We start from the raw sequence: 16,610 nt of genomic DNA on the forward strand, positions 1-16,610 counted from the left end.
AGTTAAGATTGCAGTAGTAGACTTTCTTTTCGGTGGGTAGATTGCAGTAGGAGACTTTGAAAGTGATATGTAAACACCACTAAATATATAATGGTGCTGGAAAATAGCGAAGAATTAGAAATTCTTTCACGAGAGAGAGAGAGATTTGGCTTCTCAATGACTTATTTAGTTGCTGTCTGGTTGTCAGGTTTTGCTTCCCTGCTTGGAGTCCCTGGAATTACTTCATCTTCCCAAATTGACAGGGATATGGCAGGACCAGCATTCCGTAGAGTGGAGCAAGCTTAAGTACCTAAGAATAGAGGCATGCCGCAACCTCTTGAAGGTTGTTGACTCGAGTAAATTAATAATGAAGCTTGAGAGCTTGGAATCATTATCAATAAAAGATTGCAAGTCAATAGAAGAAGTCTTTGATTTCCGAGGCGTTGCAATTGGAACAGTCAACAAGATTTTGCCCCGTTTACATGCACTAGAATTGGAGGATTTGCCAAGTTTGAGGTGCCTGTGGAACACGACGAGCCCCGAAGAACTTTCAGGATTTCGAAACTTGGGGTCGTTGAAGGTGGATGGTTGCTCAGGTTTGAGATGTCTATTTACTGCACCCATGGTTAAAGCTATGGCAACTCTGAAGGAATTAGAAGTTTCAAATTGTGGCAACATGGAAACGATTGTTATGGAGGACAGTGAAGATGCATCAAAACGAAGTTGGTTCTCATCATCGAAGGTACTGAAGGCAGCAGTTGAATGTCCTGGCAGCCTCATGTTCGGCCCCTCAAGTTTTTCGAGCAAGCATGTAGACGGTGACAAAGTGGAGGGAACAACCAAAAAAGCTAAAGACACGGCAGAGAACATCATAGCGTTCCCATCCTTAAGGATGTTAAATATACATGATTGCTACATCATGAAGAGTTTCGTCTTATCATGCAAGAGGGAGCAAGAAGCCCCCATGATGGCTGGTGATGATAGCTCAGACTCGAAGTCTAAGGACGACAGCCATGCCGTCTTCTTCAATACAAAGGTAAGCATATACATTCACGCCGTCTTTAAATATTAGATTTCTATCCATAGTGATAATTAAATATGAACATGTGGGATCACATGTCATAAGACACATAAAAAAATTCTGGAGATTGACTGTCAAAAAAGTGATGAACACCACCTTAACTACTGTAGAAAAAATGTGAAAACGAAGGAATAAAATTTGAAAGGAATACAAAAATAATTTATATGGTAATATTTATAATACATAATGCAAAGTAGAATTGGTACATTTATTATGCCACAAAAGTATAGTTTTCATGATCTAATTAATTATAATAGTAATTGAAAATTGAAATACTCAATACTTGATTCTGAAAACATTTTAATAGGTTAATTGAATCAAAGAATCATATTGTATATCATCATTGGTACATATAAATTATTGATCATAAGCTAAAAAAATGAAATGAATATATAATACATCTGTCTGATCTTTATAATTGATATTATGTGGAAAAATTTATTAAGAATTAATTACACTAGTGGTCTAAAAGGTTTTAATAATGTATCAGGTTGGTCCAAAATTTTTTTTTTTGCTACTTGATGATACAAAATGTTTCAAGGTTGTAACTTGATAGTATGAATCTTCATCTCGCCATTGACGCCGTCAAGCAGTCCTTTACAAGACTGTAAATTTTATATCATCATGTAACTTACGTAAAACATTTTGTACTATTAAGTTACAATTTCAAAACATTTTGCACCATCATGTAACGTCCCACACAAATCAGTTTTGCACCATCAAAGTCGGCTTGACGGCGTCAATGGCGAGATGACGATTTGTACTATCATGTTATAATTTTGAAACATTTTGTACCATCAAGTAACAAAAAAAACTTTTTGGACCAACCTGTTACATTATTATTACTTTTTGGACCACCAGTATAATTTACCATTTTATTAATCATATTTTCGTAACATGAGTAAGATACTTAACAAACAGTCAAACAACTATAAGCCTTGTCCATTTTATTATATTTATGTAATAATAAAGGAAATCAAGATAATTAATTGTATCCTGGAAGACTGAAAAAGGTGAAGTGATTATTAATAATATATATATATATATGAAAATAAACTCCGAGCCGAATTCTCATGCCGTCACATCATCAAAAATAAAAATAGAATTTTATCGCTTTGCCACGTCATCACTTATGTATTAAGAATTTTTTTTAATTACGCAGTAGGATATAAATTTAGGTAATAGAATATAAATTTTTTATCAACAATTTTTTCAGTAAAATATATATTTTATTTGCTTATAACCCAACAAAATATATACTAAATACATTAGCTGCTATTCATGAAATTTACGTTGTAGAATATATAGATTAAATCTTTCAAAAATAGTGATTTTTTTATATTTGCTATATTTTTACTATCTTAACAATATATAGTGGAATTTCATAATATATGTGGATGTATATATGACGCTTAAAATATTTACATATATATTTCAAAATACACACATATATATGTCGTTTAACATATAGATTATCTATATGTATTTTTCTCCAAATCGTCCACATATATATAGCAAAAAGATTAGAATGTGCATGTATTTTTATTTTATATATTTTGTTTCCTTTTCTTAAGTTCAAAATTATTATTTTTTCTCAAACCACGGATTTTTTTTCTCAATTGACTATATATATGTGCTTAGTGTTGCTCTAATTCTATGACAAGCAACAATCAGTATATTCTCAAACAAATGTCCCACTTGAGATTCAAGCGGCAGAGAATCCGGTCAACCTATAGATTCTACCTCACAATAATATGACTTTTTTTTACGTAAGAATAACTTATACATTACCTACTATTCAGGAAATTTATGTAATAGAATATAAATTTTTTATCAATAATTATACAGTAGTATATATATTACCAATATGGTTGGTTTAAGCGGTTTGACGCTTGTTTTGCTTAAACAAAGTCTTGGATTCGAGTCCTTGTGAATGCAAAAAACTCACACTGGAAGAGCTTTATCCCTTAGTAGGTCGATCCGGCTTGACTGGATTAGTTGAACCTTCTGGATATCAGAGTTCACACCAAAGAATATATGCATATTATTTGTAGGTATATGTAAGTATATGTATACGTATGCATGTTTGAAAAATGCCGGGTCTCACAGTGACACATCATTAACACGTGTATGATCAATTTAATTTTTTTTATATATAAATACTGGGTAAAAAGTGAAAATAAAAACTAAAAGGACTCAAGTAACACTTTGAAGTACTAATACTAATAGTAATTGATGAATAGGACTTAAAGATACAAATTTAATGGCTCATGTTTATGTACTGTTGTAAAATCACTCACACGGAGAGATTAAATCACGATTATTTTTAACTCTAATAGCTACTTAATTTTAAAGGAATTGGAGGAATGGTAATTCTGGAAAAGGAAAGGAAAATCAAGAGTATATTTCGTCTCTAGTTTGCAATATAGATTAAGGCCGGGGCTATTTTAACAACAATTACTAGTTGCATGACTATACTGTGCCCTCATTTCCCTTTTAAGCAAGTCTATGAGTTATATCCTAATTGTAACAAGATTGTCTCGTCTATCCAGTCTCTTTCCAATTTTACTTCACAAATCATGTTCTCTCCTATATGAGCAATCTTTAAATTCTATATCGTCTATCTTTCCAGCAAAAAAAAAAGAAAAAAAGAAAAAGGTTCTATATCGTCTATCATGTCTTCTCCTTCCTTCCTTCAACCCGTTCATATCTTTCCACTGTTAACGAATATGGGGGTCACACTTAATTATTTCACTTAACATACAACTCCTCAATTGGTAACATCTTTAAGTTAGAAAGTGTTCGCTCTGGAAATATTTATTTTAGATTGCAGAATAGATGTTTATACAATTTTTCCATGTAATCTTCTTTATATGTTGTTAACCATTTCTATTAATTCAGCAAGTCTTGAACATGTTCCATTGTTTCCTTCTTTTTCTTTTTCTGTTAATTTATTGCATCAAATTTGTTTTGTTAACCTTATTGCATCCCAATTTTAACAGAAATTCGATTTAATTTCGCACTTAACGGAGGTCTCTTTCTAGTACAGTCTGTATAGATATACTGAAAAATGGACCAAAATGAAATTATAAAAAGTTACTAAACATTTTTGCGATGATTGACAATTGATAAGCTTATGTGACGATGTTATGCTTCCCAGGTTCATCTTCCGAGCTTGGAGGAGCTATCGCTCGAAGACTTAACTTGTGAAAAGATATGGCATGACAAACTCCCTCAAGGATCCTTTTGCAAGCTAGGAGATCTCCGTATTGGCTGGTTTGGCAATCTATCAGTTGTCTTTCCTTCAACTTTCATAGAAAGATTGAAGAATCTGAAAAGCATCGACGTTAAATTTTGCATATCTCTAAGAAGACTATTTTGTTGCCATCTATCATCAGTTGTCCTTCCTTCAACTTTTATAGAAAGATTGAAGAATCTGGCAAGTGTTTGCGTGGAAGATTGCTCAATTCTAAGAAGACTATTCGCACCTGTTTCACGGGACTCTGACGAAAAGCTCAAATGGATGAGTCTACCTGAACTGAAAGAAGTGGAGTTATATTTCCTGCCACGACTGACGCATGTTGTGGGGGGTGGCTCCCGCTCCCATAGGGTACTACTGGGATTTCCAAGTCTAACAACAGTTGAAGCGGGGTATTGCCATAGTTTAATGGATATGTTCCCCACTGCCACAGCCACAACACTCTCAAAGCTAGAGGAAGTTTCAATTCAAGGTTGCGACAGCATGGAAGAAGTGATTGCGAAAGAAGAAGAAGAAGAAGAAGAAGAAGGGGAAGGGATTTACGAACTGACATTCCCTCGATTGAGTTCGCTGAAACTTCATTATCTGAAGAATTTGATCTGTTTCTCTTCTGCGAGTTGTTCATTTTACTTTCCATCCTTAGAAGACCTACATTTGAAGGACTGCCATAAGATGGAGGCATTCATCTCGCCCATAGCACATACTGAAACTGCAGCATTATTCTTCAATGAGAAGGTTTACATTACACCCTTCCAACCCCCACCTTCTCCCCAATTTCATTGTGTCTTTCAGTCTTCAGTTGCTGATGTTTGCTTTAGTTTGATCGCGCATCAAGTGTATTGACGAATGCAAGCAAGCAAAGCTGGTGTTCTTTTGCCTCTTTCATTAATTTACAGTAGTCTGCATGACATTTTTTGTTGCTCCACATGCAGGTCAAGCTTCCGAAATTGGCGAAATTAGAGATTGGTCGAATAGGATTGAAAGAGTTATCATTGCACACTCAGACCCCTCCTGGGTCTTTGCAAAGCTTTAGGCAACCTGTTATGTTCAGCTTCCCTGAGTTTCATGGTGGTCCATCCTTTGCAATGAAGAGGTTGCAGCGACTGGAGAGGCTGACGTGCTTAGAGATCTATGATTGCCAGCAAAGAAATCTTTTCACAAGTTCACAAGTGAAATGCCTGCGGCATCTCCGGCGTCTCAAGATAGAATCGTGTGATATTCTGGAAAATGTCATTACAAATGGAGAGGCACTAGCAACCGGGGGCATTGTCTTTCCTTGCTTAACTAACTTGAAACTTCATGATCTGCCAGAACTCTGCAGCTTCTACCACGAGCGCCACACATCATGCAAAGAAAGCCATGAACAATCAGGCCGGAAGGATGAGGACAGTCTCCACCATCAAATTCAGCCATCGCTATTTTGGGTTGAGCAGGTACACAGGTCCTACATTACATTTACTCTCTTAATTGCTTCACAGTCTAAAGTTACTCCTATACGTGTCTTGTGTTCTTGAGTAACAATAATTAGAATTAGAATCTAAAATTGCATACCCAAACATGACACATACTATGCAGCAGATCTTTCATCACGCCCGTTCTCCTACACAACGACATCACCTAAATTTATACTGATATAAAACTTTCTCAATTTTTACACCAAAAGAAAAGAACTCTTATCAATTTTTGTGATCTCTCCTATTTACCTTGAAGTTTTCCTCATAAAAATATCAGATTGATCTTACAATGATGCTGACATGCAGTGTAATTGGTGTTTAATCCTCCAATTTTTAATTATCTTAGAGTAATAATTCTCCGACAGACAGGCAAAGATTATAAATTCAAAGCCCTGGGCAGTTAATCTTGTGATTTGAAACCCAGTAGGCCATAGCCATTCATTCACACAAAATGTAATTGGTTCTTCATATCTAACAGCAACATGGACATGCACCTCAGCTGTTTCCTGCCTTATCATCACCAAAATACGGAACTAACCAAAGCTATGTTCCCTGCACTGTAGGTTTCATTCCCCTCCTTGGAGAAATTGGCGATTTCAAGTATAGGCAAGTTAAAGATGATATGGCATGGGCAAGCTGCTCCAGATGCTTTCAGCAAATTGACAGAGATTAAGGTGGAAAGATGTAATAAGCTAGAGCATGTGTTCGAATCCGATATGCTACAGTCTTTCGTGAACCTTGAAAAGCTGAGAATTACAGACTGCTCTTCATTATCGGTCATATACGATCTGCAAGGGCTCGTAGTGAACCCGGGAGTGGAAAATGCTGCCACCACTGCCCATCTGAAAGAATTGGAACTGAATGGGTTGAGGGAGTTAAAGCATATATGGAACGGGGACCCCACAGGAATCGTCAGCTTTCAGAACTTGTCCACTGTTGATGTTACTGGATGTGGAAGTCTCGCGTATCTTTTCCCTGCCTCTCTGGCAGAAAGCCTTCTGAAGCTTGAGAAGCTGTCGATTAGGACATCAAGCCAGCTAGAGGTGGTTGTTGCTGATGATGAAGTGGACAAAGTATCCGATGACCGGAAACTAATCTTTCCACAACTGGAAGACCTCACACTCGAGAAATTACAGGAACTCAAGAGCTTCCATTCAGGTAGACATATTTTGCAGTTCCCCTTGCTGAAAAAATTGACGGTTGAAGGGGTAGGCGACCTAGTGGAGCTCCTCGCTTCTGACTTTGGGAGTTTCTCAGTGCCATCTGAAAAAGGTTCTCCAGCACTCCAACAACCTCTGTTCTTAGTTGATAAGGTGCGTGACATATCTTCTCTCCCACAGCTTGTGTTCTTTTGGTTCAGTCGTTACAGTTTTAGCACAAACTGACAAATCAGGTTAAGTGTACCAGAGCGCTCACTGCCAATCGTGTCTCAAGTGGGCAAAACAGTTCTCAAAAAATAAATGAAAAGAATTCGTAATGTCGCAGGTTTCATTCCCTCGGTTGGAGGAATTAAGTATTACAGGCATGAAGAACTTAGCAACGATATGGCACGGTCAAATGACTGAAGGATATTATTTCACCAAACTTAAAGAGATCATTGTAAAAGGCTGTGATGCCCTGGTTACCATATTCCCACCCAACACGGTGCATGCATTACGGAAACTCGAGAAGCTGCATGTAATATCTTGTCCTTCATTGAGGGTCATCTACCATATGCAAGGGCTCACCCAGGACAGAGTGGAATATTCTGGTCAGGTTGTTGTTGGGGCTCAGCTGAAAGAATTGCTTCTTCAGGAATTACCAAAATTGGAGCACATCTGGAATATTGCAGATCCTGGAAGGATTCTCAGCTTTCACAACCTGGACTCGGTCAAAGTTGAGAAATGCGAGACTCTCAAGTATGTCTTCCCTCCCTCTGTGGCGAAGGTTCTTTACAACCTTAATGAGTTGTGGATAGAGAATAATCGGGGGCTAGAGGAGATTGTTGCAGCAGCAGTTGAGAAAGTGGAAATAGCTGCAGGTACCTCGGAATTTGTATTTCCTCGAGCTACAAGTCTGAAGCTCTCTGGACTCCTGGGGCTCAAAAGTTTCTGCCAAAGGCGGCATATCTCCAAATGGCCCTCGTTGGAAGAATTGGAGATCACAAGCTGCGATCGCATCCAGAACTTGTTCTGTCATATTGATTTTTTCCAAGAAGCAGCCGGTAACAGTAATGATGTGGGATCTCCTCCTCAGCAAACCCTCTTCTTCGTAGATAAGGTATGGACATTTATTTTTTCTCTTCCTTTTTGATTGGTCAGCTAGCTAGCACAAATTTAACGAGAAAATATAAGGTGAGTCTGACATATCTCAGAGCAGTCATTAGAATAACACGTATCTAATCAATTCAAGCCTGACCCAAGAGAAAGGAAAATACAACCTTCGCCTTAAGCTACTGAAGGGGAAAAAAAAAAAAAAACCCTTCGCCTTAGACCCCATCAATTATTGCCCTTAAGTTAATAGTATTATAATTTTAACTAGGTGATGACCCACGTATTGCGCGGCAAATATATTTAATTTTTTGACAATAGGTAATATCAAAATTAAGTACATTATGAATTTTTATTCAAGAAAAATATGTTGTGGATTAAAAAATTTCCACTTAAAAATTAAATGAGTTCAGTAGAAAATTACATTTCATCAAGAGCGTAATTTTAATATCCTATATATTGTGGAAAAAGGAAGTAATGTGCCGGTTTTTCAAGTATAAAAAAATACAAATCTTAAATAATTGATCTATAGGGAAGCAAGTAACTAGAAAATGTATCTATTCAAAAATATAATTTTTTTTCTTCACGATAATGACTGTAATTATAAATTATAATATAATTATTTTTTACTATCATTATTCTATTCAACTCAATTTTTGATACTTCACACAATCGCAATTGCCATCTTAACAAATCTATATCTTGCATGACAATCACAACTCGTCAATAGAATAGAAAATTCTTCAAACCAAAAATATAATAGCAGTAAGACAACTATTTAAATGCTCAACAAATAGGTAGTGCTAACTCATAACAATTGAAGAGATCGCAATAGCATAAAATAACAACTAAATCCTAATGTTATGGAATAACTCTGAATAAATTTATGAAAATAAAGAAAAACCTAATGAATGTGAGAAAATACGACCAATGAAGAAATAGAATTCTAGCTCCAATCAATGCAATTATCTAGGAAATAACGAATATGTTATGAACCTCATTGAAACTTGAAAACAAAGGAAAACCCTGCCTTCTAGTTTGCATGAGCAGAAAAAATATGTTTTGAAGTCCGATTTTTAGACTTCATTTGGGAGTGAGGTGACGGTTGAATAAATGCTTATTTTGCTGAGTTTTAAACAAAAGTAGTGTTGGGTGAATTCTTTCAAAATCATAATTTGACTAATTTCTGCTATTGAAAACGTGATTTTTTCTAGCAGGTTGATAGGTATTCGTGTTTATAAAAATTACTTTTGTTTATTCTCTACTTTAAGCATTAATTTTTATTTCAATAGTTTCAAATTGTTATCTCCCAAACACTTTTGCTTATTTTAAAATCAACACTTATTTTTCAGTAATTATACTTTAGCACTTTTATTTCAGCAACAATACTCCCAAACCAACCTTAGTACTAGACGACCAAATATATATACATAATTATTTCCTTAATAGCTATTTAAAAAATTTCTCATCTATTAAAATATTGGACAATAATTATAGTTAGGTATATCTAAATGATGGACTTTATTTCACTATGTATTTCAGATGTCCTTATTACACTGTATATATTCCACTAATATGCTCCTATCAAAAAATATATTCCATTGTATACTCCACTTTTCCCAATTGTGGATATAATCTATATATTTTACTATATTATAGATTGATAAGAAAATATTACATATATACTTTTTCGTTGGATAAATATTTTTGGATAAAAGATTGTTAAAATTTCCTGGCTATATAAATAATCACGTGGCATCGCGAGAGAAATAGGAATTCTTGAGTATATATGTATTAAAATATTATACTTTGTGTATATATATGAAAAGATTAAGATTATTGAAATTAATAATCTAATTGTCGTATAATAATCAATAAAAGATTATTATTATTTCTTTTTTTTTCCATTACTCGTGCAGTAGAGGTGTATACATATTATATATATATATATATATATATATATGGCACAATATAAACGGTATTATAAATAAAAAATATTATATAAATTGGAATTTGATTGTGGTTAATATTATAAGAATATATTTGCCCATAATACAAAGGGTAGCTCTATAAATTTTGTAAATATGAAATATACTTTAAAGGGCAATTCAATTACTATAAAAAAAATTGAATAGCAACTAATGTATATAGTATATATTTTGTTGGGCTATATATAAATAACATTATTCTACTGCATAATTAATAATAATAATTTCCTTAATATAGTAGTGATGCCGTGGCAAAGCGAAAGAGTTTCGTTTCTTATTTTTGATAATATCGCGGCGTGAGAATTCGGCTCGTGCTTTGTTTATATATGTATATATATATAGTTATATTACTATAAATATTCGGAAAAATAGCAACCCCTAGTACAGAATTTGAGTCATTTTCATCCCCTGGCACGATTTTTAAAATTGACACGTCATAACACATATAAGAATTCTCTTTTTAAATTTAGCACACCATTTGAATTCCATTCGAAATACTAATGGTGAGTTGAATTGGCCTTTAGGGTGGGTCATCTCTGCATGCGTGGCACGCCTCTTGGAAAATATAATACATTAAAAAAATTATTTAGAAATATATATATATATATATATATATTATAAGAGGGGCGGCCCTCCCTCGGGGGAGGTCGTTGGGACCTGTCGAACCCCCAACGACCTCGCTTGAGGATGGGATAGTCGACAAAGAAAAAGAAAAAGAAAGAGGGGAGGGGGGGGGGGGGGGCGGGGGGCACTCCCCCTGGTGACGTCACCGAAGGGGCGCGGTCGGCAGGGGAAGCTTCCTCCTTAGTAACAGGTCCTCGGCAACCACCCCTAAGGGAGGGGTGGCTGGTGGACAGGATCTCCTCTTCCAACTTGCCCTACTTTTAATTATTTTATTATTTTTGAATATTTTTATATTTTTCTTTTATCTTTTTAATTCATAACTTATTTAATATTATCTATGGTACAAGAGGGTCCATCAAAGTGGCAAGCTCAGCTTTCTAACTGCAACCTAACGGAAACCTAATCACGTGCTAGTTTTGTCAAGAAAATTCAATTTTGTGCTATATGGTGCTAAGTTTAAAAAGCATGAGATGAAAATGCCGTCCAAACTGTGCTTGCTGATACTATTCCCTGGATATTATACTACCGCATGCACAATAACTACCAATGACTACAATTATAGATAATTATCTTAGACATCCATATATATATATATATATATATATTTAAAGTAGACTCCTGCAAACAAGAGCCCTTCGTTCGTTTGACAAGAGCTTACTTTTGTCTTCCCCCCAGCTCATGGTGCAACGTCCTTTCATATTCCCTTATATTTATTATATTCTCGATACCGAGAAAATTAATTAAAACAATGAAAAAAAAACGAAAAAGGAAATAAATTATATATAAAATTTAAAAATTAAAATCAATTTAAAAGAAACAAAAAAATGTCATTTCTAATCCTTTTGTACCCTAACATTTCCAATTAAATCCACTTTGCACCCAGATCCTTATACTGTCTGCGGGTTTGAAGTCCATAATGGCCTATTTAACCTCTTGGGATGCCTCGCATTAAACTCGTGGAACCAAAAAATGCTTGCACTTTGAGTGTTTGACCTACTTGGCATGCTGATATTAAGCAATCGTTATCCTCATTTTATCCTGATCACTCATTAGAAAACAAAAGAAATGGTCAGAACAAAAGAGCTTATTGAAAAGTAGATCGTCGGTAATTTACCAAATTTTATATCTTCTTGATAAGGAAATATATTAGATATAATTATTTGTAAATTTAATTCATAAATATTAATTGAACCGTGTTACTTGTTACCTTTTCAATCTTTTTGATTCTTTGAGGGAACTATATTGTAGTTGATGACTCGAGTATTGCATGGGCGTGCAATTGAATAACTTTTTGTTGTATAGCTGAATAATTCTATACGTTATGTATAAATAATATTTAGTTAAAACCAAATGAATTATGTTAAGGATATCAATAAATTACAACAAATAATTCATATCGACTAAGCAAAAACGATATCTTTACTTCAACATCAACTGGATGATGTAATTTATCTTTCAATTATTAATTATGTACAAGTTTTTTTCTCAAAGTAAGGTCCGAAACAGATCACTCTAAGACTTTCTTATAATTATATACATCAATGAATCATAATTTCATTAGAAACAATAAATTAGTAATAATTAATTTTGATTAATAAAATAATATACAAGCAAACTATACCTCCATGTCAAGAAAATCATATCAAAATTGATAATTTCGTCACTTTTTATGGACCCAATTCTTCTAATATATGATAAACTATTGTACAACTCAAAATCTATTAGGGTATTTAGATTAAACAATGAATGATAAAGAAAAATTTTCTTGCAAATATAATAGTTCTAAGCAAATAATAAGTGCACCAAAACAAATTAACATCCAATTAAAAAGATAACATCCTAAACAAATTACTTTTATTAAAAAATACATGAATTTGAGGATAATAGATTTCGAGAAAAACCTGATAAAGCCTAGTGAAATATTGGTGAAGTCTTGCGATCGACCAAATTGATGTAAGATATTTGAGTTAGTATATAGGATAAACATGTATAGCGTATGTAGTGCAAATGTCATGCATATTGATGCGGAATTTCCTATTGAATATAAAAGTTCCAATATGATGAAATTTTTATCTCGGGAAATAATACTCTAAATTCAACTATACGATATATACGACATATATATAATTGGTAATTGTAGCTCAGGTCTCAATATATGATATACATTGCAAATATATATATATTTCTAAAATAAAGAAAATATACTCTATATATTCTATAATATATATATATATATTAAAAATATTATGAATATATTTTTCTAGGTGAATAAATATTTCTTGATAAAATAATATAAAAAATTCCTTAATATATAGATGATTACGTAGCATCACGAGAGAGTTCCAGTTTATATTTTTGATGATATGGCAACGTTAGAATTCGGTTTCGGACTTTGTTTTCACACACACACACACATATATATATATTACTTAGCCGCTGCCACATCATCGTATCAAAATTATCAAGTTTCTCGATATATCTTAATTCTAGTAATTATCAAAAAGGAAATATTTATTCTCTTATGATAAGTACTTTAGATAATTATTCTTCTAAATAATTACGTCAACTTGAAATAATTATTTTCTATTGCGTGTTATCTGTCAAGTTACTTCATGAAATTAAAAAATTTTCTTGCACAACCCGCAGATTCTCACATAGTTTTACATGGTATTACTGCAGTGGTGTATCCATCCCCTAAGACTTGGTTTGGGAGTAAGTGCTGAAACAAAATGGCCAAAAAAATAAGTTTTTATTTTATAATAAACTAAATCATTTGGGAGACACTAATTCAAAATTGTCAAAATTAAAATTAGTGCTTAAAATAAAGAATAAGAAGTAATTTTCATAAGCACATGTTAACCTGCCGCAGAAAATCGCTTTTTTCAATTTCCAAAATTAGCCAAAACCATGATTTTGAAAATATTTGCCAAACATTGCTTTTACGTAAATTGGAAAAGCGCCTTTTCAACCTCCAACTGCACTTCCAATGAACTGTAAGCGCATACTGTAAATGTACACCTCCTCTCTGTCTAATCATTTCCAAAAGAAGATCCAATTTGTGTGCTGCATGCTACAGGTTTCCTTCCTTTGCTTGGAGAGATTGAAGGTTTCATCCATGAACAGCCTGACAACAATATGGCACTCTCAAGTCGATGCGGATTCTCTCAGCGAACTTATAGAAATCACGGTAGAAGGATGTGATAAACTGGTAACCTTGTTCCGCCCCGGCACAGCACGCTTGTTTCAAAACCTTGAGGTTCTAAATATAAGAAGATGCAGGGCGTTGGAAGTGGTGTATGAAATAGAGGAGAATGCCGGTTCTCATCTTCCTGGCTTGGTAGCGGTCACCAAACTGAAAAAGCTGTCTCTCACTGATTTGGCGAATTTGCAGCACATATGGAGAATGGACCCGAGAGGGATCCTCAGATTTCAGAATTTAAGCTCAGTCTCAGTTATGGGATGCAGCAGCCTTGGGTATCTCTTCCATGCCTCTGTGGCAAAAGCCCTCGTCCAGCTTGTTGAGCTGGAGGTGAAAGATTCGAGCCTAGAGGTAATTGTTGCAGAAGATAAAGGCGTGCCACCTGCCAGTACCCTGGAATTTGTTTTCCCTCGAGCTACCAAGCTGGAGCTCTCAGACCTGCCGCAGCTCAAAAGCTTCTACCCAGGCAAATATATTTCTCGATGGCCCTCACTGAGAGAGTTGATGATCTTTAAGAGCAACAAGGTTGAGATATTTGCTTTCGACTCGAAGAAATCCCGAGCAATAACCAGGACTGGCAATCAAGCTGAACAACCCCTGTTCTTGGTTGACAAGGTACACGCTTCCTATGCCACTCTCTCTCCACTAGATTATGAAAATTATGGACATATATTAGATTCGCAGAACAGGAATAACGAGATATTTCTAGCTACATACGATGAGTGCGAAGTGGGGATTATGAATGATGAAGCGTCCATCGGGTGAGCTTCCAATTTTTATAACTTGTGATATGTAGATAACGGATAAATTTCGGTTGATCTTGGCAGGGAACATTTTCCATTGGAGAAACACTGCATATGCAACACAATGATAACATGAAACAGATCATATGGAGTGGGCGCAACCATCCCAAGCTGACATGCTTCTCATCAGGGGTCCACTTCCATTTCACGAACCTCACGGCTCTGAAAGTTGAGAATTGCCGCTCTTTGAAGAACATACTCAACCCAAACATGGTGTCGGAACTCCCTTGGCTTGCAACACTAGAAATTAGGGACTGTGCAATGCTGGAGGCAGTGATTGTAGGAGAGAAGAAAGCGAGAAGACGTAACATCAGGCTGGGAAAGTTGAGATATATAACTCTAGAGTCCTTGCCCAAGTTGGTTAGCTTCTGCCCTCGCGGTTGCTTATTTGAATGTCCATCTTTGAAGGGCATGACCCTAAAAAACTGTCCTGAAATGAGGACATTCACTTCTCCACACCTGAAAGAGAAAGCATTGAATGCGATGGGTGAAAACAGCAAAGAATCATACTCAAGTAGTGGTGATATTGACATACGTCGAGAACCCTTCTTCAGTGAAAAGGTCAGCTTCAATGCCCAGTTTCCTTGCATATATATAGTACTTGTTCTTATTTGATTAGAGATGTCTTATGCTTTATATCACCGTGAAAGGAATTCTTTTTACGGTAAATAAGTAATTCTTTTTACAGTAAATAAGTAATTCTTTTTACGGTAAATAATGAGGTGATGGCCCTAGTCATAATCCTCATTTTGCTAATACTCCCCTGCAGATTTGTGTTTACAGTCAATTTCAGCAAATAATAAACGATTTCATCTGACTTGCTTGAGGATTTCAGTAAATGCCTTGTTGAGAGGGGATCAAGGGTATCCTAGAGGCATTTAGCGCATAATATAGGAAGAAAGAATATAATGTAAAATTCGTAATGTGCGTGCAGGTTTCATTCCCTCAATTGGAGAAATTAAGAATATCAGGCATGAAAAATTTAAGAACGATATGGCGTGGTCAAATAACTCGAGATTGTTTCAGCGAACTTCAAAATATCACAGTAGAAGGTTGTGATTCACTGGTTACAATATTCCCACCCTGCATGGTCTGTGCATTATGGAAACTCGAGAGGCTGAATTTAAAATCTTGTTCTTCATTGGAAGTCATCTATGATATGCAAGGGCTCGCTCAGGACGACATGGAATATTCTGATCACGTAATTGTTGGGACCCAGCTGAAAAAATTGTGCCTTAGTGGTTTACCAAAATTGGAGAACATCTGGAAAATTGCAGATCCGGGAAGGGTTCTTAGCTTTCACAACCTGGACTCGGTTAAAGTTGAGAAATGCGATAGTCTCAGGTATCTCTTCCCTCCCTCTGTGGCGAGGGTTCTTTATAACCTCGATGACCTGGTGATAGAGGATAATATAGGGCTAGAGGGAATAGTTGTAGCAGCAGTCGATGAGGAAGTGGAAACAGCAGCAGGTACCCTGGAATTTGTATTTCCTCGAGCTACACATCTGAGGCTCTGGGGACTCCCGGGGCTCAAGAGTTTCTACCAAAGGCGGCATATCTCCAAATGGCCCTCGTTGGAAAAATTGCAGATCAATCACTGCGACAGCATCCAGAACTTGTTCTCTGAAATCGACTTGCTCCAAGATGCACCCGGTAATGGTGTGGGTTTTCCTAATTCTCAACAAACAGGCCTCTTCTTGGTAGATAAGGTATGAACATATTTTCTTTCTTTTCCTTTTTAATTGGTGATCAGCTAGCTAGCAGAAAAATATAACTAGAAAATATTAGCAGTTATTAGCTATAACACATATGTAATCACTTCAAGGCCGGCCCAAGGGCAAGGTAACTAAAGCCTTTGCCGTAGGCCCGAAAATTATTGCCCTTATATTAATGATAATCATATTACAATTATAGTTTATGATATTACTGCATAATAAACTAAATAGTAACTTTCCCAACTGTATGGTCCCGCATT

General features: G+C 35.3%; 1 protein-coding gene across 3 annotated transcripts in view; it reads left to right on the forward strand.

Moving 5' to 3' along the window:
* Positions 1–16,610, forward strand: part of LOC116190293 — a 34,999-nt gene that overhangs the window by 5,191 nt on the left and 13,198 nt on the right. For all 3 annotated transcript variants that reach the window (XM_031519977.1, XM_031519978.1, XM_031519976.1), the window contains exons 3-10: positions 188–1,015; positions 4,221–5,054; positions 5,252–5,752; positions 6,337–7,086; positions 7,259–8,032; positions 13,711–14,448; positions 14,661–15,197; positions 15,571–16,344. In XM_031519977.1, the coding sequence (XP_031375837.1) occupies positions 188–1,015; positions 4,221–5,054; positions 5,252–5,752; positions 6,337–7,086; positions 7,259–8,032; positions 13,711–14,448; positions 14,661–15,197; positions 15,571–16,344 (5,736 nt within the window). The remainder of the gene's footprint in view (positions 1–187; positions 1,016–4,220; positions 5,055–5,251; positions 5,753–6,336; positions 7,087–7,258; positions 8,033–13,710; positions 14,449–14,660; positions 15,198–15,570; positions 16,345–16,610) is intronic.

The sequence above is a fragment of the Punica granatum genome, unplaced genomic scaffold, assembly GCF_007655135.1.
Source record: "Punica granatum isolate Tunisia-2019 unplaced genomic scaffold, ASM765513v2 Contig00416, whole genome shotgun sequence".
NCBI lineage: Eukaryota > Viridiplantae > Streptophyta > Magnoliopsida > Myrtales > Lythraceae > Punica > Punica granatum.